Genomic DNA, 25862 nt, shown 5'->3' on the forward strand with positions numbered 1-25862 from the left:
CTGAATGTCTGTAACTCATATAAGAGGCTATCCATTTTTCTTTAGAAACTGTATCAGTGGCACAATACTGTCTTAACTGATTCCTCCGTGAGTCCACAATACTAAGATTTTGTGTTCCGGGATACATTCTGTGCTGGCCCCTGCCACCACAAAAAATTAAAGCCCACAATGTATACACTATGCATTAAAATGGTCAATTTGAAAATATAACCTAATATCTTACAACTCCATGGTATGATTGTTTTAAATACTAATGTGAGGTTAAATGACCTAGTGAGTTGGATGTATGGAATATTGATATAGAGTGGTGTTTTGTTTCACCTGATTATAAGTTGGCGGGACCAGTTTTTTTCTGTGCTTATTGATTATCATAGTTTTCCACTGGTGCTATTGATTTCCTCACAGAAATCACCTCAGGGAATTAATCTTATTAATCATAATCCACTAGAAGAAAATCATTTTCAGAGTTTTTAGCAGTTCAAAGCCTCCTCAGAACAATTGCACTAGCTAGATGTCCCTGCTTCCAATTGGCCATTTGAACACATGCCTGGCACTTTTATGATGTAAAGAGAGTGTTATGTTGTTTTGTTAGCACATTCAGCCTAGCTACAGTTTCGTAGTAATCAAGGGGGACTTTCCTGTAGGCTTTTGGAAGGTGCCTGTTAATGTGTAGGCAAATGTACAGAGACACACAGAACCAGTTCACTGCAGATCATTTCCCCAGAAAGCACCGAGGGCAGGGTGATATCATACTGGGGTGGTGGGGCTGCCCAGCTTGAATCTCAATGTCCATATCCACTCAACTCCATTTGGCAACAAAATATTTCACTCTGTCTCTCTTACTTTATGGTTTTGGTCATTGCACATGTTAAATAAACAGGGTACATATTACAAGGCACTGCAGACTTTCAGAACCAGCATTGGCTGAACTGGACCAAAGCCAGTTCCAGTTGATGACAGAGACTCTGACTCTCAACACTGTGCATGATAAAAAATATTAAGGATATTTTCACATTACGAAACACACACACAGCTTTGCAATTAAAATTGGCTGTTCATCACATAAGGAATCTTGTTTATCTGGTTGTTCTTCTAGAATGGCACATACTTTGTGCGCATACTGTACAAATACTCGTATTTAATTTTTGTGCAAGTTCTTCAAAATTCTCCCCTTCATAGCTATTTGCCTCTGGTTTGCTTTGAGGATTACTAATATTTTTGGTTATCTCATCATGCTTTTTGTTACTGGTATATAATCTTCTGATGGATAGCCTGTAGAGGCTGAGGTTTTTGACTTCATTTTAAAAAACTAAATAGAAGACTTGTCATTTCATTCACATCATGGATTTGGTTTGGATGTTGCTTAGTAACATCATCACAGAAGTGTTAACAGTTGTTTTTGTGTCATTATCCTTTACGGCGAGGCCATGGAACGACGACTTTGAAAACAAGTCATTTCTCCTCAGTTTGAGGTCCATTTCTGTCTGCCCGCACAATTACACCACAAATTGGTTCACATAAAACTAGCCTCTAAGTATTTTCTTTATTTGTCCCTAATGAATGTTCTTGTTGGCAGCAGCACCATGTTTCTGATTGAGAGCGTCCCAAGTCCCGAGCTTCTCATTGTTCTCTAACATCTACCAGAGTAATGATCTCATTGGTTTTTCTTTTCAGTTCTAAAATTAGCCGTTGGCGCTCTGAGGACATACCTCTTTTGTTGAGAAACCTATCCTCCGATCTGGCTGTGGTTCTTGAACGTTGGAATGAGAACTGATGTGTTTGTTCCTGTCTGCTAGTGGTCTGGATGATAAGATTAGATATGTTTTTCCCGTTTGGTGGGAGGATCAGAAAACTAAAGAGAGAAAGAGAAGCATTTGCATTGGTCATGCTGTTAATCTGCAAGTTAGTTGGTTGTTGTAAGGGTTGTGCTGCTTACAAAAACGTTCCCGGACTGATGGCTTTCCTGTGATCCCAACCATAAAAAAGAGGGAGGTGGACATGGGAAAAAAAATACAGGTTTCATGGTTGAGAGGATAGTCAAGAAAGACATAAATTAATATATTTTGGAGAAAGAATCAGCCGAGAGAAACTAATATACACATGCTTATACACATACATAAAAGAGAGAGAGAGAACTGATGAGAAGACTTCAGGCAGAATTACACAGTTATACGTAACTATAGTCCAAGCCCAAGTAGCCTGATGGAAGTCAGGCAGGTTTTTATTGGCTGCTGTGAGCTTTTCAGAAGGGGATAATATTTTCATTGTGGAGTTATTTATATAGTTTAATTTTTCTGGTAAAGTCAATAATTTATCAAGGTAATGATGGTTGGAGCAGGGAAAGAAAACAAGAAAAAGGAGGAATAATGAGATAGACCCCCCCACCCCCCGAGAGGACTAATTGTAGGGTACTCGACTTGTCTTTGGCCTCTACACTCAGATGAGTCCATAGAACCTCTCACTGACATTCAGGACAGATAGAACAGTCTGTGGGGAACAGATCTGTCCTTATGTATCCCTTTTCTGCTTTCATGAATGATAAGGGTATTAGGACTTTATGGATCTTGGCTGTGGTTTTTGAGGTTGAAGTGAGAGGAGCAGAGGGGGAAGTTGGGGTTGAGTTTTGGTTCATCAAACATAGCGTGGATTAGTGTGTAGGTTGGAGGGGGCTTTAGTTCAGATGACAGGAACAGGAGGGGATTGGAAACTGGGTTGAGATGTTTCAAAGGGTCTTGGTGTCACTGAAGACGTGCCTTTTGTTGGCATTCTTTGTGTGCTGTGTCATGGTCTGGCTGGCAGAAGATCTCTTCTCCTCTCCTTGTCTATCTTCTTCTCTTCTCTCCTCTTTTTTGGTTAAGTATCTTTACTGAATATAATTTAGATTGGATAGCAATGTTGTGTATGGTCTCTATGAACTCTCTCTAATGATGATAAAGGTGATAATAAGCGTGATGACAAATGTGTATGATCCTTTTCCTGTTTCTTGCTTGAAAGTCTTCCACCACAGTTACGTTAACTGGTTAGGGGACTTCCTAATGCACAGCTGGCAGAAAGAGAGAAAGTGGTGTGTATATAGATGCAGTATGTGTAGAGAAGTGGAAAGAGATGGGTAAGATAAAACTCTTCCCCATCACCTACCACCCCCTTTCACCCTCATGGCTTACCCGTTCCAGTCAGCCTGCCCATACCATCACTTTTTCACAATGGCTTCTGAACAAATGGAAGCACATAAATATTTAAATAAACACAGACTTGCATCGAAAACAAATAGGCAGGCAGGTTTATTAAAGAGCCCCATTGCTGCCTCAGCACGCAGCTGTAATAGAATATACAACACTTCATCTCACTGTAAACCATTTGTAATGGGGAATATTCCAGAAAGATAGCAGGGAGCATGAGGAAATACCCTGAGATCCGTGACTTAGGCTGCGGATATGGTTGAGTTGCTCAACCACTCAGGACATATCGATGCTTTGTGCCATTGTTTTTGTAAAGAGCGGTTTCTCTAGTAGAAAGTTCAGTGGCATTGTTACAGCTGTTAGTGTTGGTGGAGTTGGGTGTATCAAAGTGACTTTGTGTAATAATGTTCAGTTGTGCACATTTGTGCACAAATGTGTGATTTACATTCAGCACATGCCCTCATACATTTTACAACCATGTCATTCTGCTGTGACGGTGTTGTGTTGTACATCATGAAATTAGGCAACACTGATTTGTTTCTCGCCTTAAAGTCAACATGTTGTAATGGGGCTGGTCTCTGCATTCTCTCTGATCACTTGACACATGCTCAGGCTGTAGGCTTCAAAGACCCTGGCCTTTCACTTGCTGCGAGATGTGATGGAGCTGTTAAAGAGGATGAATAATCACCATCAGAACACTAGAATTTTTATAGGGGACTGAACCCACAGCTTCACACACCAGCTGAACACTAAGAGAGAAAGACAGAGGGAGTGGTTGGAGAGAGTGAGAACAAAATAGGAGAGGAAAGGAGAGAGAAAGGGTGTATGGTCAGAGTTTGGCCAATAAGATATTAGCCTAATGGCCTAACAGAGGTTGAAAAAAAGGACATGGCTGAGATGGCACGAGGCAGGGGGAATAACCCCACTTTAAGAGGACTCTCAGGACTTGTTAGGCCTGGGCAGGTTTAAGAGCTTTGGGCGCTCCTGTCATATTTCTCTTTCATTTGAATTTAGACCTTTTGTGTTCTCTCTGTCTTTCTCATTCTTTGTCCCTGCCTGCCTCCGTCTTTCTCTCAATCCCCTCCCTGCAGAAATGGCAGGCGCCAAGTCACTATAACAAGATATGGCAGTTTCATTCCAAATAATGACCCCAGGATTAACAAACAGAGTCCTGGAATGGTATTTAAAACAAAACGGAGAGCTGCATGCAGGCTGGACTTGCATTGTTACTGCCTATACTGTAGTTAAGCACACTTTTTGACTGGCCTAACAGACTCTCTCCGGGGAAGGACTTTCACAGTCTGTCCTACCTCCAATACCACCTTAGAGGCCTGGCCAAAAAGTAATAATCTCAAAAAAGAGTGATGGGTTCATCTACAATGAAGACTAAGAATATATTTTTGAAGGTAGTCTTGATTTCAAGTGAGTATTTAATAGTCGTTTTCCTGATTGCCTGTGGCTCAACTTCAGGCAGTGTGTGCCCACATGTCCTTATGTATTAATACTCACTGCATGTTGTGCATTATTAAATTGCATTTATGTTAGTGCATTATGGACAGTGGCTTCAGAAAGTATTTAACCCCTCCTTTTTCTGCACATTTTATTGTGTTGTACATTTAATTTCAAATTGAAAAAACTGATATTTTTGCCCATCACTCAACACTCAAAATCACATAATGGTTAAGTCTCTAAAAGCTTTGCATACCTGGGCAGTTTATCCTGTTCTTGCTGCCAGATCCTCTCAAGCTCCATCAGATTGGATGGGAAGTGTCTGAATTGACATCTTCAGGTCTCTCCACAGATGTTCTGTGGGCTTGAGGTCTGAGCTTTGGCTGAGCCACTCAAGGACAACCAGAGACTTCTGCAGTGTTGTCTTGGCTGTATGCTTCGGGTCATTGTCATCATGAAATCATGCCCTCATCTCAGATTGTGTGCACTGTGAACCAAGTTTACTTCAAGGATCTCTCTGTATTTGGCTATAGTCATTTTTCCCTGAATTCTGACCAGTTTTCCTCTCCCTGCTGCTGAGAAGCACCCCCACAGCATCATGCTGCCGCCACCATAGAGATGATATTAGTTAGTTTTTTTAGCTTCAGTGTTTGTCTCATCAAACCAGAGAATCCTTTAAGTCCTTTAAATGCCGTTTGGCAACTCCAAGTGTGCTGGCATATGCCTTTTAGTCAAGAGTAGCCTCTGTCTAGCCACTTAACCATAAAGGCCTGATTGATCCAAAGCTCTTTTAGAGTGACCGTTGGGTTCTTGGTCACCTCACTTATCAAGGTCCTTCTTGCCCTGGAACTGGACAGCCAACTTGAGGAAGAATCCTGGTGGTTTCAGACTTCTTCCCTGTCACTATTATTGAGGCCACTGCATTCCTGGAAACCTCCAGTTGCTTTAGAAATGGTTTTATTCTCTTGCTCTGATCTATGTCTCACCACATGTTTATAACAGAGGTCTACAGAGGACTTTTTTGCTTGCACTTCATGGTTTGGTTTTTGTCCTAATATGTAGTATACCGTATTCAAAGATATGTGCTTTTCTAAACTATGTCCAATTAATTCAGTTCGCCACCGGTAGACTCCATTCGATTTCTAAACACATCTCAACAAACATTAATGCAAACAGGATGCACCCGGCCACAATTTGGAGTGCCACAGCAAAGGGTCAGAACGCTTTCGTAAATGAGAGGTGTCAGTTTTGGATTTTTAATTAATTTGCAGAATTTTCACCTTGTCATTATGGGTCATTGAGTGTAGGCATTATGGCAGTTTTATCAATTTGAAATTAAATATACACCACAATAAAGTGGGCTAAAGGCTTTCTGAAGCCACTGTACAATAAGTTGCACACTGCATATATTCTCATGTTACCTAGCATATTCAATATTATGCATTTAAATCAAAGGAATCATAGTAGTAATTTTCAAATGGATGCATGCATTCAAATAGATTTCAACCACTAGTAATGCAGGGTCCACTCCGCCCTCATGTTTGTTGAGTCCTCGGTCTAGACAGCTGGGCTACATGACAGAGAGCAGCAGTGACAGAGCTCTGTCATGTCCATATGGATCCCCTGCAGAGCTGAATAGGGAACAGCTCTCTAATGCACTATGACAGGAATACTCTAACACATACACGGCCCTCTACAACAAAACACTATTGACAACCCAATGATATCACAGTGGTTTATGCAGCACTCTGCACATTACTCAGTGAAAGACAGTCCATGAAACACAATCTGTCCTGTCAAAGTGAATTGTTGCCATCTGTGACTGTGTGGATATTTTAAAGTATACGAACATTAGAATTGGTTATGTACATGGCTCACAGGAACGTAGTAGCTGACAAATAAGAGCGTGAGAGACGGTAGATTGGAAAAAAAGGGTTGTCAAATGTACAAAACGTACAGTGAGGTTGAAGTACTGTGCATAGTATGTAATGATGCAACACTGATTGTAGGCATCATGACAAATACAGTCTGTTTCATAGTCCCCAAGTGCCAGAGGCACCTGGATGCTGAGTGTGAGAAAATACTGAAAGAGAGTCCAGACACGAAGATCTCGGCCTTCAGTCTCCTTTCTTGCACTTACTTACACACACACACACACACACACACACACACACACACACACCTGTGAGTATTAGTCACTGAACCATACACACACACACACACACACACACACACACACACACTCTCCCACACACAGGTTTTAGGCAGGTTGCCACAATGACCGCAAACCAGAGTAACTAACCATCCTTTTAGTTAATTTCACACTTGTTGCCATGACAACCCATTTGGCTGTTGTAATGATATTTGTGAGTGCAGTATCTGAGGAGGGATGGAGGTGCTGTGACATCACCACTGTTTCATGACAACTGTGGGATAGAGCTGCTGAGCAAGGCAGACCTTTAAATCATGGAATATATCTTAATGTGTCTTCAGAGAGACCCCCCTTCCCTCACCTCTGACGCCCTGATGGCTTTAACATCCACAGACCTCAGGCTAACCTGGGAGAATGTGTGTTCTGTCTCAGTGCCTCTGTTTCTGCTTCTGTACCTCTCCCTTCCACGCAGTTTCTTCATCATCTGTCTGTCTTCTTCTCTCAGTGTGTCTCTTGAACACTGAAAGTTTTTTTTTTTTTTTGCTTTCAGTTTTATACGATTAATGCAAAGGCTGGTAAAGGAGGTTGTTGCTGTGTGATTTGTGTGCTTGGCTGTTGCCATGAGTGTCAGCTGGACCACAGCAGGCCTACTAGGACATGTAATGTCTAGGACATTGTGTGTGTGTGTGTGTGTGTGTGTGTGTGTGTGTGTGTGTGTGTGTGTGTGTGTGTGTGTGTGTGTGTGTGTGTGTGTGTGTGTGTATGTGTACTTCTGCCTTTGTGGGGACCAGTTATAGACCTTACAGAGTGAGGACATTTTGGGAAAGTGAGGACATTTTGGCTGGTCCTCAACACTTTATTTTCACTTTAGGATTAGAATGAGGTTTAGGTTAAGGTTTCAGGTAAGGGTTGGCTTTTATTTGTGATGGATATTGTTAGGGTAAAGGGATAGGGAATGCATTGTGTCAGTGAGTGTCCTCACAAAGATAGAAGTAAAAATATGAGTGTTCGTGTGTTTGTATGCGAATGTGTGCATTCTCTCAGTTCTTATGGTTCCCTCTCCCACTGTTGGAGACAAGACCCCTGCCAACATTACATCACCTCAATGAAGTGTCAGTTAAACATCATATAACATGATACTGTTGTACAACAAATGAAAATAACAGTGAATTATGAGGAGAGTTAAATAAATGATGAATGCAGGACAGTGCGTTTTCTTATGTACCAATTATCTATTTTATTTAATACTTCTGTGGTAAAGAGGGTTTTCCCAGCTCTTGACCAAAAGGTTAAATAAATCTAATTTTCATTAATAGTGGGTACAGAGTACTGAGAAATGATGAGCAACCGGAGCAGAGCTGATTGTTTAACAAAAGATGTTCTAAAACAATATATGAATACAGTGTCCTTTGTCTTTACCACTTTCTTTCTTTCCCAGAATCACGTCCTCTGTCCATCCCAATGAAGGTGATGCCTGATACTACAGCAGTGGAGTCATGGACAAGCTCAGAGGAAAGAATGAAGGAGCTCATTGCCCATGCCTGGGATGCTGTTAAACGCCTTACTCTACAGGTACAAAACTATACACTCAATCTTGGTTGTTCTACTTGTGTATAGGAACAGGTAGACAAGATAACAAATTTCCCTACTGGGCTGATTTTGGATGGTGATCCTTAAATATTGCTCATCAGTGAGTGGTCTGAAACATCTACTCCAATGTTAACCATTGTTAACAAAATGATTCATATTTGAAATTTGGTGCCCTCATATCAGTCAATAATTACTGTAAATGTCCTGGCCTCTATACTGGTCTTCACCACATTCATTTCTGGAGTTCAATAATCAGCACCAGAGCTACATATTTGCTTTTTGACTTTAAGCAGCAGCACGGTGGTTCTGTGCTGTTGCCTCATAGCAAGATGGTTCTAGGTTTGAACCTGCCGACTGACCAGAGCCATTCTTTGTGTGGTTTGCATGTTCCATCCATGCCTGTGAGGTTCCCTCTGGGTGCTGTGGCTTCCTCCCACAATTCAAAGACATGCATTTAGATTAACCAGTGCCTCTAAATTGCCTGTACGTGTGATTATGAGCATGATTGTATGTTTGCCTCTATATCAGTCTTGTGAGTCTACCTGTCAAGGATGTACCCTGCCTCTCCCCCAGTGTTACCTGGAATTGGCTCCAGGCCCCTCATAACCCTCAAAGATTAAGTGGGATAGCTAATGGATGAATGGGCTTGACCTTAAACAGTAGTTATTGGCTGTCACACACATCTGGGAGCAGCTTTATATTTCACTAGTCCCAAATCTGCTTTAAAGACTATTAACCCCTCTCCCCATCCACCTCTTTCTCTCCTCTGTTACAGTAAAGTACTGAGGTTTAGCTCAACCTGCCGTAGCTGAGCTCTCTCTGTTGCCGTGGGCATATGGCTTCCAGGTACTTCTGTGAGCCATTTTACATACAAATCCATATGTAGTGGCTCATCTCCTTTTGTGGCAGACTGACTTCCAGGTTGACTGGCTGGCTGAATGTTTGTTTCCGTCTGTTCAAGTGTCTGACTGGATAGGAAGAGTCCCCATCATAGACCAGTTAGCAAAGCCCACATCACAACAAGCACCATCACGACATCAGGAAGCACTGACAATATTCTCTGTCACAGGGCCCCTTTTGATGCAGGTGCATGCACACATGTGTGCCTATGCCCACAGTGGGTACATGCCACATGCCCATGGTACATTATTGATTGGGGAATGTGGACATCTTTATGTCCATTTGTTGTGTTTGGTTCATTTTTGACTGCTGGTCTGCAATGTGCAAGCGTTTATCCGTCAGCACACAGTCAGACTCAAACACAGATCGCTGCAGGGATCGTAACTCAACTGGATCCCATTCTCATACTCTTTTAGTGGTGGATTGTTCATCACACGTTGAGTTTTCTATCAACAGGTTTATTCAAGGTATCATGGATACCCAGCAATTCAAAGTGCTGGTGAACAGCCGAATCAGTCTTTAATTAGAATATGGCTTGTAATTAACTTTCTTTGTGCAAGTAAACAATAACCAATGATGCACAAGTCCAACAACCATGAGATTCTTAATTCATCTTAATTCTTATTGCAAGGACCACACAAACTGATGTCAGTCAAACATGAAAGAGAGCATGACATATGTGAATTGAAGTAATTCTCCAGAGCCCAGGTCCCATGTCAACCCATTGAGCTGTTTACAGTACTTCCACAAAAATTAACTCAACCCTCTAATAGTTTGCTAAGCCCGTCATTGCCTCCACTTTCCTCTGTCCCCTTTGGCTGTGCAACTGGGACCACACCATGTACTGCAGCAGTAATTAGGAAACAGTCTGTCCTGTTGACATGGGAGTGGGAGCGGACCAAACGGAACGACCTGACAGCTGGTACCCCAGGCCTTGGATATCCCCAAACTTAAACCACATTTATTTTAGTGTGGTGTAAACAGAATACCTAATGGCTCACACTTATGCTGCACATGTGCCCAATATGGCATGCAGGGTTTTCTTTCCATCTTTCGCATAAGAGAGGGGTGCACAAGGGATAGAGAGAAGGTGGAGAATGAGATTGGGGGAGAGAAAGTAACAAAAGAAGGACTTATAATTACTTATTATCATTTATTATTCTATTGCTTCTGAGACCATTTCAGGCTGTTTAAACACAATACGGATATGAGATAAATGGTGATTTTTGGAAAATTGTTTAAAAAAAAATCTTCATTCACAGCTAGAGGCAAAGAGGTAGACCAGAGTCTACACTGTTGGCCCATTTTAATACAAGTTGTTAAGAAAATACTGACAACGAAGCATGGAAAAGGTAGAGCACGTGAGGTTTACATTTGCAGCTATTGTCTCTTGTTATTTATTCCTCTAGTGACAGCAGAGAAATAGAAATGACAAACTAAATAACAGGAGTAAAACATGTTTTATATTTTTCGTATCATACATTTGGACCAACAGTTCTAATGAACTTTGCTGTATCATCCCTTACCTTACCTCAAGAAACAGCATAACCTCAAAAAGTCTGTGTAAGCAATTCTGTCCCACTGCACTGTGCAGTTCATTACAGTGTGGCTCTTAACTTGAATATAGCTTATGTAATGTCTTAGATGCATATCCCACTCAGAGTCTAAACCCAGAATAGCAACTGGAAAAAGCAGAACATGCACAATTTCCATTTGTAGTTGTGAGCTCTAAAATCACTCTTTACACCATACTTGTCTTGTTCAGCGACAGACATGGTTAGCATTGACAGCTGGTAATGTTCTGCCATACATAGGACAGTAACAGGCACAGATTATTATCTGAATCTATGGGTCTCACATTCTGCCACGGGTTTGGCTGCGTGCTTCAACCAAACCCCAGACATGATTCTGAGCCATGGTTCCTCTATGACTTCAAATACAGCACATTCTTATCTATCTCCATTTATAAGACCCTCTTCTCCTGTTAACTTGCTAGCAATGATAGGCGATTTTCACTCTGCAATAAAAATGGCTGAAACATTGTTCCCAATCCATTCCAAGCCATCAGAGAACTGTCTTTTACCTCCTCAAAAAACTGTCCATGAAAACAGACCAGCCACCTGGCTAAAAGATAAATGGTTTATTTTACCCAAATACAATTCATATAAATGTGAATCACTACAAATAGCATTTTTACATTGTTATTGATTAGTGTAGATGCCCCTCAAGAACAATGTACTGAAAGTAAGAGAGACTCTTTGGAGAAAGAGAAAAATAAATTGACTTATAGCAAAAGAGCCAGTGTCTTTCTCACACAGAAATAATGAGGTCAGAGGGACATACCATCCAAACTGTGGCCCTCAGGCCCAAGGTGGTGGAGTCTCCTTGACATTACGCGCAGCATAATGAGGGAGTGTGCATGTGTCTTTCCTTTCATATGTGTAGGTGTTGTTATTTTAGTCGTCACTTCACATTAGGCCTGATGGGCAGTGTTGCAATTGTCACGCTGGCCCGAGTGGCCTGGCAGACTTTTAAATGGCCTCTTGCCCTCAGCGTTGGAGTTCTGACCCTCAGCTTTACTTCTCTCTCATGCTCCAGCTCACTGCTGTGCTGCTCCTTGCATACAGTGCATTTCCTGAACTCATCACTTTGCCTCACGTGTTCTTACCTCTCATGTCGCTCTCTGTCCCATGCATTTCTCCCCCAGCTTATTTCCTGCCTGCCCCTCTCTCCAACGGCTCACCCTTACTACTTTTCATCCCGTCATACCCCCTTCTCCAGCCCATTCTAGCTGAGGACACCCATGTTCTCTCTGGGCCCCGATAATAATTGCAAGTGATCTGGATGGTTATTCTATTTCAGGAATTTTGCAATAATTCCTTCTATTTAACACATGAATGTGTTCAGCATTGGCAAAAGAGCACGTTGCTACCAAAACTGAAATGGGATCTGCTGAAACAGAGAGACCGTTGCCATGGAAAAATGAAGTAACGCTGCTCCCTGCAGCTGCCATGCATTAATGAGTAGGATATTTTTTGAGAGAGAGAAAGAGGAGAAAAAGCAGGGGGGTAGAAAAGGTAAAGTGATGGAAAGGAAGGGGAGGTTAGGAAGTGAGGAAGAATGAGAAGAAATGGGCAGAGGGTGTGTTTGAAGGCAGGGGGAAAGTGAGAGAGAGAGAGAGATAGAAAGGAGGATCATGTGTACTGTATGTTTGGTGTGGCGAAGATCGAGCCGGCCAGATGGTTTCCATGAACAGGATCTGACCCTCGGCTGGAGCGCCTTCTGCAGGCACATTACTTCATCCTCTGCCCCCCCACACACCCCCCACCCCCCTCCATCCTATATTACCCCCCACACATCTCATCCTCCCTGTCCATCAGATCCCAAAATTTCCAAATGATTTGTAATTATATCTTCAATTTTGTGCCACTTAAAACACCATGTTTCTTTGAGGATTGTGGGAATAAACTGTCAACATTTCAAACTTAACTATCATATTACAAACCCTAAGGGTTGAGAGAGAAAAGGTCTTTATTTATTTATCTAATTATGTATTTAATCAAGGCTAAAGGTCACTATGTCTTTGGTTAAAGACACATAAATCAGGACGATTCAGTGGGACATCCATTATAGTAAAACAGATGCAATAAAACAGCTATTCATTTAATCTGTAATCACCCTCACAACAAAAGCTACCCACACTTTTCCCAGTGCATTCCCCCAGAAGTCCCCTGATAAGTGCTACTTTTCAAACATAGCATGCTTGTTTGATTAAAACTGACAGTTAAACCACACATGCACACACACTGACTGGTATTTGTATATTTTACCCTATTTGCTAACTGCAAATACTGCACATTTGAGCGACTGTACATCTGCATGATAGCATACCTTGTTGCATGCTGCCAATTTTTTTTTCAATTATGCTGAAACTGTGCATGAGGTGAATTCTATATTCTCTGACAGAGTGTCTGTGGGATATTAGGAAATGGCATGCTGTGGTGTTTTGTAAGTGCACAGGAAAATGAATTGGCTTTTATTATAGCTTGCAGTCCCTAGCTGTCTAACAGAAAACTAAGTGCTGATTGGTTGTAATGCAAACAGAGAGAGGGGTTGTTGCTGAGGGCAGAAGTGAAGTTCTCCGCACAGAGGGAGACGCAAGGAAGGAGAGAAAGAAGAACAGAGAGGGATACAAGGGCAGGTACTGTGGGAATATGATGGAGAGAGTAAGAGAAAGGCTGCACATTCTCTTTTGGTTATGCAGTCATCCTCTCTGGTGTCGCATGATATAAATCAAGACCCCACAGTGGAACAGTAGATGTGCTATTAGCTGTTTAACGGATGAGAGCACTACTGGGTGTGTGTGTGCGTGTGTGCGTGCGTGTGTGCGTGCGTGCGTGCGTGCGTATATATTGATACATATACATACATATATGTATATTAATGTGCATATGTGGCTAGAATTGCATTCCATCATCTGCTGCTGTGTCAATACACTGATGACATGATTGTCATTATAGACAACCACATACATAATGTTTGACCCCTTTCAGGGGGCTGAACTGCTTCTCTGATTCTCTTGTGTCTGTCATGTCTTGAACCTCAAAAGACCCACAGATCTGGAACTGATTTTCATTAGGATAAAAATTGTGATCCACTGTAGCATTTGTTAAGTACAAAATTGTCATAGCAGCTACAATTTCAAGATTGGGATGTTTAGAATATTGATGGGGAAAAATTATGTGCGGGTTTTCCCCTGTTCTTTGCAAAGTGTTTTGGAAAGCTTGTTTGGAGGTAATTTTGGCTAAATTGTTGGAGCATGCTCCCCTTGTCTTGGGACAGAGGAGGAGGCCATGCCAAACACAGGTCGATCAGATCAGCTGAGGTTCAGAAGAGCACATTTTCAACTACTTGATTGGGTCACACCACATAAATCAATAGTGGCAAAATTTTGCCAGAGTTAGCCAATAAAAACTGTTTTCATCTGCTGTCTCTCAACATCTGATTCAACTTGACCCAGTAGTGCACACTGCATAACATAATCACAGCCACCTCCACTCATTTCAGACAGCCCAGAGCAAAATTATCTGGCCACATCACTACTGTAGATAAACCAAGCCAAGCCTATTTCATATCTGACCAAACTACAGTCCAGCTGGCTTTGTATGTCCAGGCTTTTGTCTAAGTCCTTAGCTGTACCATGGATCTTGCATAAGCCCTAACTTGACAACACATGCCACAAGCTACCATCAGCCATTTGACTTTGTTGAATTCACCAGCTTTATCTTGGTGAACTAACCCCTACCTAAAGCCTTGCCTTTAGCCTGTCCATTCTAGACCATTTCACCCATTCTCAGGTAACAGGCAGTCTCTCACCTAAACTAAGCCATCCTGCACTGCTGAGACCCCAGCTATCACATCAGAGTCATGACCACCCTCTCCAAGTGCACCCTCAGCCCTAGTCTGGCGCAGCCACCCCTTAGACCCATCTGTAGTGGCTCACGTACTGGGGTAGTGGAGGGGTGATTGTTTGAGATCGGGGGTAGACACAGGCAAGGCAGGCCAGGCCAGCCGCACTCCTAAGGCCACTGTTGGATCAATAAACGCAGCGATCAAAGTTGCAATTAACCCACCGCGCTAACACAAACAGCCAGGCCAGCAGAAACAAACAAAGCCCTCATGTCACCTAAAGCGTTTATTTTTGCAGATTTCCACCTCAGCCAGAGAGACCTCCAGCGCTTGTCAGCTTCTGTAAGCAGTGTTATAAGAGAGGAATGCAGAGCCACAGGGATGGCTGGTTGCCTGGCTGTGCTGCTGTGCCAGGCCACAAGCTTATTGCTTGTGGTGGCATGTGGGTGAGACCTAGCCTATCTGTTGTCAGGAGGCATCACGGATAGATGCCTTTCTCATAGACATCAGGGAGAAAAGCTACTTTCTGCGGTTGCAGGAAAAACTTAAGTTGTGTACATCCGTGCACCACAACACACATCTGCACAGTGTCGTCTTCAGATACACACATTAATCATGTTAATTTACATGGAGACACTATTTACATTATTACACCCACTATTCCAAATGTGCTTTTGGACAGAGCTGAGAATGCAGGAGGATATGCAGAGGAAGGGGGAGCAGAAGGTTAACAGTGGGTGGGGTATCCAGAGAGATGGGAAGGGGGGTTGCTCTGTGGACCTTCTGTTCACTCGACTGGCCATTTACGAACACAGTGTCCTGTCTGGTGCAGTCACAGGAAGATTACATTTGGAGAGGTATCAGGTTCTTAAAAACAAAGGAATGTGCTTTCCGTTTGCTGCCGATCTCTCCACTGAGATTTTTCTGCTCCAGAGTTGCAAATGTTTTCACTGGGGATGCTGGGAGGGTGTTTCTAATTTCCTCTCCTCTATCTCTGGGTGATTTCCTGTGTGTCATGGCTTGCTTATTGTGTGTAGACAAAATGTGTCAGTCCATTCGTGCTTGAATGTGCAAGTTTATGTGCAAGTGTGTTTGCTTCACATGTTGTGAGGTCGCTCCACAGCGAGGTGATCTTGGCCTACAGGGTTTGTGCTGTGCTGAGGTCTGTACAGAACCGGTCCTCCAAGTTTCTGTTCTCTGCAGTGATATAAAAACAATAAGCTTGACAGCACATCTGACCACAACACCACAGGACAAATGTCAGACACATATTTTATTGTTTGAGTCCAAGTTAGATGACTGTATCAGAAATTTTGTTTCGTACTGTCAGGATTATTTAGCGAGACAGCTGTGTTGCTGGAAGTATTTTTCAAGAAGAGTGGGCACTAGGCATCATATCTTCGTCATATAATACAGTCAATATGTAGACCCAGGTTTTTACTTTTATGTGCTCAATTAGGACCATAGACTGTATATAAAATGGACATAGACTCCAAGTCTGGAAAGTGAAGCCAATGCTGAAGAGCCTTAAACCTGCAATCTATCTGATGACCATGAGGGGGTGACTCCACTGGTTGCAAAAAGAAGTTCAGCTGTATTAAAGTCTATGGGAAAATGTCTCTACTTCTCACTCGATTTATTACCTCAGTAAACGTTTTCCTAATGAGTTTATGGTCTCAGTTGCTAGTCAGGCAACCTGCCTGACAATCAGGATAGAGGACAGATCAGGTCAGATCCACCCCTCACTCCTCCTCAGCTCCACCTTCTCGCACAAATGTGGTTTCATCTGGTTTCAAAAAACCAAGATGGCAACGGACAAATTACTAACTCCAGTCTTCAAACCGGCAGTTCACAGACCAGTGGGTGACGGGACGGTGGGTTGGTTTGGACAGATTAATCTATAGAGATAACTCATAAGTTCTGTAGTTTAATAAACAGTACTTTGCACAGGAGAAAGATGGTTAATACAGCAGAGACTCACATATTTAGATATAATGTGAAGGACAGCAACCCATTTATACAATAGAGAACTTAATAGAGACATTTTCTAAAATGTTTTCCATTGTTTTAAGCACTCTGAATGCAATCATAACAATAGCTAAAACAGAGCTCTCCTTCAGAAAAGGCAGGTATTTCTTTTCTGCAATCTGTCACTTCATGTCTGAAACCTTTATCTGTGGCTCTAAGAATGACTATCTGTAAATAATGTACTCTCAGCTGAAGTTGCTCGTCAGGGTAGGCAGGCTGTCCTCCATCTAACTCACTGTTCTGTCATTTACTGGCGAGGCCCGGCGGATCCTAAGAGCCTCCTGTGGTTATATAGGCCATTTCCACATGGCCCCAGCCTTTTAAAGCTTAAGTGTGTTTGGCCCTCTGCTTCCTCTCTATTAGAACCTGCTCTGCTGGAACCAGATAAACCATCTTCACAAAGACACAAGGGAGAAATGCTACTCAAGACAAATCATACACTCCCACTGCAGGAGGAGAAGAGCAGGAAGTAAGCTCCACTTTTTGGGGACTGAAAGATTTGAAACAGGGTCCAAACATGTGGCTGAATTGTGAACACTATCTGATGGTGCGGGAAGTGATGAGGAGTAAAACTGAGCTGAACTTGCAACAAAAAAAGAACAAACCCATATTTAGACCTCTGTGATGTGATGCCAGACAGAGATGAGAAGGAAGTAACAGACAAAGAAAAAATATATCTTTTGGCGTCGTACTCTTTAAACAAAGTACCCTCTAAATGGATATGTTTCAGGATTTTTAATGTTTCTAGAATATTTATTCTTATGTTCTTGTAGTGTTTATTTACTCCTGACAGTACATGCTGGCTCCCTGATCCAGAGTCTAGATTGAAATAATGCCTGAGTGACTGTAGATCAAAGTGTAAGAAGAGCCTTGTTCATTTAGAGGCCTAAGAGGAAGGGATCAAGGCCTAAGTCTAAGGATAAGCAATGGTCACCTACTAAATAACAGGCTGTCACTCAAAAACCATTGGCACGCTCACCCTTTGAGGCCTTGAGCTTTTTACTGAATCCTGTGTTTGTCAGTGTTCATACTGAGACTCATACATCTGAAAACCACTGGCCTATCATGCTACATGATATACTGATTCCTATATTATTTCCAGCTAGTCTCTGCCCTCTAATGGCTGTGTATTGTCAGATCTCTCCCTCTCATGTCTGAATGAGCGATCCAGATAACACAGATATTTTCTCTACATACCAAGGATTTACTGATGAAAGGCAGCAATGGGTAGAATTCTTTGTAAGTACAAACAACACACACAATCTTTGCTTTGTCTCTGATTCAGTTCCAAACAGCAGTATCCTCGCTGCTCTGTGGAAATCATATTGAAGGGGAGTTTCCCGTCAGCATTTGGATGCCGTTTGTGGTGATTTCACCCTCAGGCAAACATAAGAAGAGGAGGAGGAGAAAGGATGCAGCAGCCAACTTGTTGTACTGATCTAATTCAACATCCAGCAGTAGTGCAGGGGGATATAACCTTATAAACTCAGCAGAGTTGTATAACCAAGTTCATTGCTGTTGCATCTGCCATCCTTCAGAGGAAGTGGTAAGCACAGCGCCAGGGCTCAGCGAGGATATTAGAAAGAAATGTGGGCTCTCTCAGAGTAACACTTGTTTGAAGAAAAAGAAGAAGGGGGATGTTAATTCAGGTGTTTTGGCTCGAGGCCAGAGGGTTTTTATTTTATTTTTGCATGTAGTGTTCACTGTATGATGTATGGGTATGTGTGCCTTTGTAAATTAGTAAGTGTGTCATTTGAGCATGTTTTCACAGTGAAAGCCCGGCACATGCAGCCTCATAAGGAGTTGATTGGCTTCAGTCTGTTTTTTAATGGAGATTTCCTGGTCAAAATTGAAAAGTGTTTCCGCTGTTTTTGAAGTATATTAATAGAGTGTGCTGCAAGTGACACACCATACCCCTGAATACACACAGACACACACTGACATTGTCCCTCAGTGTTTTTTCCTGAATGAATCTTTCACTAGAGGCAGTGGGTAACTGGAGTGCTGACAGTTAACTCCATTTATTATTTTAATAGATTTAGTTTCACTTTGACAGGACATGATGTCATTGGACCAAAGGAATGAAGAATTGTGACTCTTTGACTGTGAACCTTCTGTAATGACACCTGCCATTCTTAAACTTGAAACTAACAGTCAGCTTCAACTTGTATCTTTATTATGATCAATAATCAAGTCTTTATCATAATCCACATTCCATTCCCTAATGTGTTTTAGCACCAGATACCTTTCTCCTTATCAAAAGTGGAAGTGTAAACACATTCACAAAAATGCTGCACACCCCTATGCTGTGTTTATTGTTTCTTGTACCTGAGTTATCTCCAGAGGCCATGTATCATCCTTTGCTGCAGTTGTATCCATATTACACTGAACCCCACAGAGGGTAAGATTGTGTAACCATTTTTCCATACTCCAATCATACTTCTGGCTTGCAGATATTATTTGTACCCATTATTATTTTTAAATTTGTCTCAGAATTTTCCTTTTGTTGGAAAGGCTGCCTTACCATGTGTCTACCCTAACACAAAATAAATTTCCACTATCCTGTTATGGATAATGATATAATTTAGTTTGCTGAGTCTTGTGAGTGGCTTGTGAGTACAATAACATGCAGCAAATGTGGCCTTTTGCCTTATAAGCATGTCACGGAACAAAGTGAGTTTTAGGCATACCTGTCAGTTTCCTGTCCTGTCCCGCACTAGACAGTGTGCATGCTTTCCCTCTCACACATACACACAAATATAAACAACCCTGGCATGTCTATCAGCTTGCTGTAGGGGGACATTGTCACACAGGCTAACTGCTTCCAGTGCTGTGTTTATTGGCCTGTTATGGGGCTGTTAAACACAATTTTGTGGAATACCAAACACAGTCCTGCACAACCTTAACTTTTACACTTGAAGTTGTGACATGAAACACTCACATACTCTTACTTTCCACTTTGACCCGTGAGACAGAAAACATTTGAGTTTTTTCTGCAGTGTTTTGCTGTGTATGCAACCATGTCATAACCCTTAACACAAACACTGGATTCTCCTCTGGCCCTCTCCTCTCCTCCTCCTCCTCTCCTCTCCTCTCCTCTCCTCTCCTCTCCTGGTTTCCTTTCCTCTCTTTGTGCCAGTCACCACATCTCCACATGACTGTCCACCCTGAATCAATGCATGGCCGTGGTGAGAGACCTGGCCTCCAACAGCCAGGGTTAAGCAGTGAGAGGGACAAAAGGACAGAGGCATGGGAGAGTACAGTCTTGGAGGGATAGAGTTGGCCAGGGAGAAGAGAGGCTGTCAGTAGTTCTGGCAGCAGTCAAAAGCAGTGATACCCAGGGGTTCTGCCTCCTCATACCTAATTCCCTGCTGGAGCTGAGCTCCATCTCCATCAATATCATATCATTATATCACACGTGTGTTTTTAAATCACCCAGTAATGAGTAATTCTCTAGACTACAAAGAGAGATATTTGAAGTGATTTATACAACCAAAGCAATGTTAACAATGAGCTTTTTATCAGACGGCGTGAATAGGACCATTTTACATCCAGTCAAATTCTTTTGGTAAGTTTTCAAAAGTTAATTTCTAAATTAGCTAACATCGTATGTGTATTTACATGTACAATAATGTTCTTGCCCGTCCCTTTTGGTATCTGGACATTTCATTTAGAGATACAGTAACTTGTTCCCTAATCTCATTGGACAGCCCCCGGTAATACATACAGGATAATCTGATCTCAGGCAGTTGTGTTTGGATTTGTCAGCGCTGATCAACAGTAACCGTGCTCTCCTTGTTTGCCCATTGTTACCCCTATTGTGCTTCCCCCTGTCTGCTTCCTGTGTGTGTGTGTGTGTTTGTAAGTGTGTAAGTGTGTAAGTGTAAGTGAGAGAGGGAGGTGATAGGTCTGCGAGGTTAATAGGGTGAAAACTCTGTTTCAAAGGTTTTTGAGTTCATCTTCTGAGAAGGGTGACACAAGCAGAGAACTTAGAATGGGCATTTACAATTTTCTGTTACTATGTTTGACTGAGTTCAATTAATTTCAGATGTATAAGTGTTAGTCATGAGTGTTTAATATACCGTCTGACCAGTGGTTTTCTGTGACTGAGGAATCAGAAGGTTTCCAGCATCATGTCAGTGAACATGTGTTTATTTGGGAGGCAATCATATTGAACCTTCCTGTTTTGTCAGTCACATGCAGTGTTCACATGCAGAGGACCTTTCATTGCCCTCACATGATAAAAACCTTATATGACATGGAAAGGAAATAAATTCTGTGCAGCAGACTGAGGTGTGTGTCTCTCATTACCTCTGCCAAGGAGGTTCTCTGTCTCTCTGTTCAAAGGATGTTTCAACCTCTAAAAAATATTATGCCATGGCTCATGGAACAAGGGATTTTAAGTAGATTTCTTTAATGATTTCTCAGCATTGCAAATTTGGGCATTTTTAAACATTTTCTCTATTTTCTCATGAACTATTGTGCTTGATTTAAAAAAAAAAAAATATCTGGCACATTTATCCCATGATTGTCTGTCACAGTGTGTATTTTGCTACAGATCAAGATGCAGATTAAATTTTCCTAAACAATTTCTATTATTAAAATAACAAATGTAGGCAATTGTGCAGCCTTGGCAGAGACGTGCTCTCTCTTAGTGCTTTCTAGTTCCCACAATATATTGATCATACTTGTTTACCATGTTTGTCTTGGATACAACTTTAGCCAGTAACTGTGTTGCCTCCTGGAGTCGGTATGTATTACAAAAAGTAGCGTGTTCATAGACTCTCTGGCCACACAGACTTTAGTATGATTTAATCCAGACCCTGGCAAGATATTTGATGACCAATACAGTTATTCATCTGTTTGTTAAAGCATTATTTCCCTTGTTCTTCTGTGCCGTCACCGTCATTGTAGCAACTCTGTGTTTGGGGTTAGATATTCATCATTGGCTTCAGCCTCTGGTGTGGAATACCTAATTCACTGCTGTCTTATCTACCACTTTGATCTAAACTCCCTCACTCAAGAGAAGAGCAAACATTACTTAATTCACCGACTGGTGTGCTATTGTCATTGTGTACTACAGCATTTTCGTTTCTGTGTTTTTTGTGGGATTTTATTAGCTGTAACCCAAAGGGGGGGGTAAGGAGAACAAGCTTACCAAAGATTAGTTTTCTATCACCCAGATTTAGGACTGTAATGCCATTTTATTTTCCATTACATACTGTGGCCCTTTGAAGCATTTGGATCATTTTTGCCGTGGTGTAAACATCTAGAAACAGCGGTCGCTATGCCCAGTGAATGCCATTCAATTTTTCATCTTTTTCCTCTGTTGTCATCTGTGAGATGTTATCTGATTATTGTTAGTATTTCACCATGTGATGTGGCAAGTCTGTAGCTACCATACACTTGACATCATCTTTGGTTTTGTGTTGCCATGGGGAACAGCAGTAAATCATTATAGTCATAAGCAAACACCACTAAGGGGTATTATATTATGTTTTATTGTACACATTCACTATAACAGTTATGGTGGGAAGTTATGCAGTCAGTTCCCATTTTTATCTGCCCTGCCATAGTTCTGAATTCATCCTTTTATGGAACAACCTGGAAGTTCTTTTGCTGGGGTTTTCAACCAAAAAAAAAAAAAGATGCCTAACATGTCACATGATTCACTTAACCTTACCAAACTGTAATTAACAAAATCTACTTCATTTTAATTTCATCCCACAAATACCAGTAAAAAGCTTACTGTAAAATTAAATTTCTGATGAAGTAAAGAATCTTACATCTGTGTCTTCTCAAAAGCAGACAGACCGGTTTCCTTTAGCATTTAAACAGGAGGAACATTCATCAGTGAACATTTATTTTCGTGTTTAATATTTTCCTATGATTTTCTATAAAGGTTGGACTCCCAAAGTTTGATATATGATGACAGATGTAGTCAACCATCAGATACCGTGTAGGAACTAAAATAATTTAGGTAACTGTAGTTGGTCATTTACTGTTCGTCTGTATGTTAGAATAGTTGTGATCTGAAATGACCCATTTGAAACAGCAAATGTTTGAGTATAAGATTACTTTCTGTATTTATTATGATTGAACTTAGCCTATATGTTTATCTCTGACAGTAATAGGGTTAAACTTTCACATATATACAGAGATATACATTTGAACTACATTGGAGCGTGGTTCTGAATTAAATCAGTCCTTAAGTGGTTAGTCAATTAATCAAACTTACAATTGATGGAAAGTTGACCAGTTCCACTCAAGCAATGTTGATGTTGCCTTAATTAGTACATTATTAAAGAAAAATACCAAACATTTGCTGGTTACAGCTTTGAAAATGTTTGATTTTTTCTCCTTTTCATGTCAATGTTATTTGATCACTTTGTTTTTTTATATGGTTATTGAGAAAAACTAAATAATATTAAGAGATCTTGCTGGGTTCTTCAAACTTAAATAAAGATTATTTTTTGATATACCTAAAATCATATAATATAGGTATGAAGCCTTGCAATGAAAACATTATTCCCTGCCGTTGCTCCTGGGTTTTCCTTCCTGTGTCTTTATGTTCTACATACTGACACATCCAATTATTGAGTATCAGCCAGTACCATTGTTCAAAAAATATTTTAATGGTTGAAAATAAATAGCCCGAGCAGAAGAAGAGGTAATGTGTAATAATGTGAAATAATGTGTATGACTAAACCAAGATGTCCAGCAGGAGAGCATTAGCCTCAGGCAGTGAGCTAAAGGTGCAGACCAGAGTCACAGTGTTAAACCCGGCAGTTTCCGTGTGTCTGCCTGCTTTACAGCTTAACCCTTCTAAGATCTGCAGCAGACCAGGCAGTGTCAGTGGATTTTCTTCCTGCGTGCCAGCTCTTAAAAAGGCCAAAGCCTTATGTGTCAGTGTGCAAAAGTGTTCAGATTTCAAACCCCCTTTGAAGAGTAATCAAAAGAGGAAGCAGCGTGAGATGAATGTGTAACCATAGCTGTGCCTCTCTTTTTCTCTCCTTCTCTCCATCTCTCTTTCACACTCTTTTTCTCAGTCTCTGTTGTTCTCGCCCTCTCTCTCGACTCCCACGAAAGCTAGGAGAGTTGAGCTCCATATACACGCCTGTCTGAAGTGTGCCAACATCTGTGTGTGAGATGTTAACATTAGGCTGCACAAGTGTATATGCAAATTTTGATGGAGGATGTGTGTCTGTGTGTGTATCAGTTGTACAGTGACCATATATTACAGGATAACGATGCTTACTCATTAAACTGAGGAACTCATGTATTTCAGGAGTATTATTGTAGTCCCCCAGTGCGACTGAGACTAACATTTCTATTCAGGCACTCTCTCAGTCACACACACACACACACACACACACACACACACACACACACACACACACACACACACACAAACAAACACACGCACACAGAGTATCTGGCAGCACCTGCTGTCTGCCCCCTGGACCCTCTACTCCTCTCCTTTCTGTTAACTGGTCTTTTAAATCAGAGGAGCCCCAGTGTAATGGAAAAAGACAAAAGAAAAAACACAAAGGCTCCAACAGGTTTAACACTGCTCACTCTCTGGCTACTGGCTACTGACTTAATGGCTTGTAAATGTTGCTTTCTTTGAACACAAATATGTGAAAAGAAATAGGTAGGAAACAATGTAGCTGGAATGGGTCTCAATCCCTTTTTTAAAAAAAAAGACCTAAAAAATGATTTAAGTTAAAGATTCAAATGTCAAAAGTCCCTCAAGTTGTAAAAGGTATTCTGTTACCTAGATATGGAATTTCACATTGGTTTTAAACGGGCATTCAAAGTCTCAAATTCAACTTTTAAATGTTTTTGAAGACAAATCCTACTCTCCAAAGCAACTGAAACTAATATGCATAATATTAGTGCATGTGCAGTATTGGTTATACTAAAGGAAATAAAGGAAAGGTTTATTAAGCATGTTTAGTCTTTTCCAGCAACACCCACTGTTGTGCACACATTCTTTCTTAGGTCCTTTCCATTGCAATCCAAGTCATCTAATGTTGACTCAGAGCTGTGCCCCTTGAGCCTCTTAGCTCACTGAAAATGATCTCGGGAGGCCAGGGCAGGTGGCTGGTCAGTCATCAAATTACACTGAATCAATTAATGTGATTTTATGTGTCCTTTATTTTTCTCTCCCCTCTCCAGTTGGAGCTACAGTCATGCTGTGTGTTCTTGCCTAATGACAGCCTCCCCTCCCCGAGCACCATCATCTGCGGTGACATTCCCGGCACCGTCCGGAGCTGGTACCACAACCAGCCCTCCATGCCGGGGACTCTTGTAGTCTGCCTGCCCCAAATCAGTGTCCTCAGTGCTGGGCATAAGTACATGGAACCACTGCAGGAGCTCCCCTTTGAGGTGTCCAAACCCATCTTGGAGGAAGGTAGGTTTTCATACTGTATCTAATGGAGTCTCAATTTAAATTACAATCATTTCAATGTTTGAAGAAGAACACACACCCAGACACTCAGTCAAAACACCAAATGACTTGGTGTCAGAAAGACTGATTTGAAAGGTTAATTGAGAAAACAAAATGTTAGACTTTGGAAAACAATGATGATGATAGGTTCATAGGTTAAAAATGGGAGTCTTGGAAAGTAAATTTCAATGGGTGGAGAAAATCTACTTAAGTTTTATTACAAATGAATTTGCTTTTATTATTAATTGAAATTAATGGTTTCATAATAGTAATAGGCTACATAATGTGTATTCATCATCATTATGGCCTTTTCAACACTGAACAAACCTTTGACCCTCTGCTACTCATTTACCATGACAAAAGACAAACAAACTTAAGTAGAGCGACTTTGAGAAATAGATCTTGCACATGTGGTTTGCACACCTGGTAGAGTTAACATAAGCAACACTCAGACGGTTGAGCAGTGTTTTCTCTTTAGAAGAAGAAAAAATGGGCCACCCTCCTTTTTTTCTCTCAACTCTTCAATGACATCAGCATTGGGCATACAGATTTCAAAAACAGAGGAGAAAGAAAAACGACAGCAAAAACAGTGACATCAGCAGCCTTGTCAATGTTGCCGTTAAAATTAACAACCCGTGCTTTTAGTAATTCATTCCTACACTTTGAAAAACTCTTCATCTCTCATTTTCAATGCTCCAGATCA

At 41.3% G+C, this 25862-nt stretch overlaps 1 protein-coding gene across 8 annotated transcripts in view; it reads left to right on the top strand.

Moving 5' to 3' along the window:
* The window catches only part of LOC139612544 (intermembrane lipid transfer protein VPS13B-like), a 325396-nt gene that overhangs the window by 142494 nt on the left and 157040 nt on the right, over positions 1–25862 (top strand). For all 8 annotated transcript variants that reach the window (XR_011686577.1, XR_011686578.1, XM_071468183.1 and 5 more), the window contains exons 22-23: positions 8219–8352; positions 24889–25123. Coding sequence is in view for 6 of the 8 variants with exons in the window: in XM_071468183.1 (XP_071324284.1) it covers positions 8219–8352; positions 24889–25123 (369 nt within the window). In the remaining 2 variants the exon portion in view is untranslated. The remainder of the gene's footprint in view (positions 1–8218; positions 8353–24888; positions 25124–25862) is intronic.

Source organism: Trachinotus anak, unplaced genomic scaffold (assembly GCF_046630095.1).
Source record: "Trachinotus anak isolate AG129_WGS33_773 ecotype Australia unplaced genomic scaffold, CSIRO_AGI_Tana_v1 ptg000032l, whole genome shotgun sequence".
Classification (NCBI taxonomy): Eukaryota; Metazoa; Chordata; class Actinopteri; order Carangiformes; family Carangidae; genus Trachinotus; species Trachinotus anak.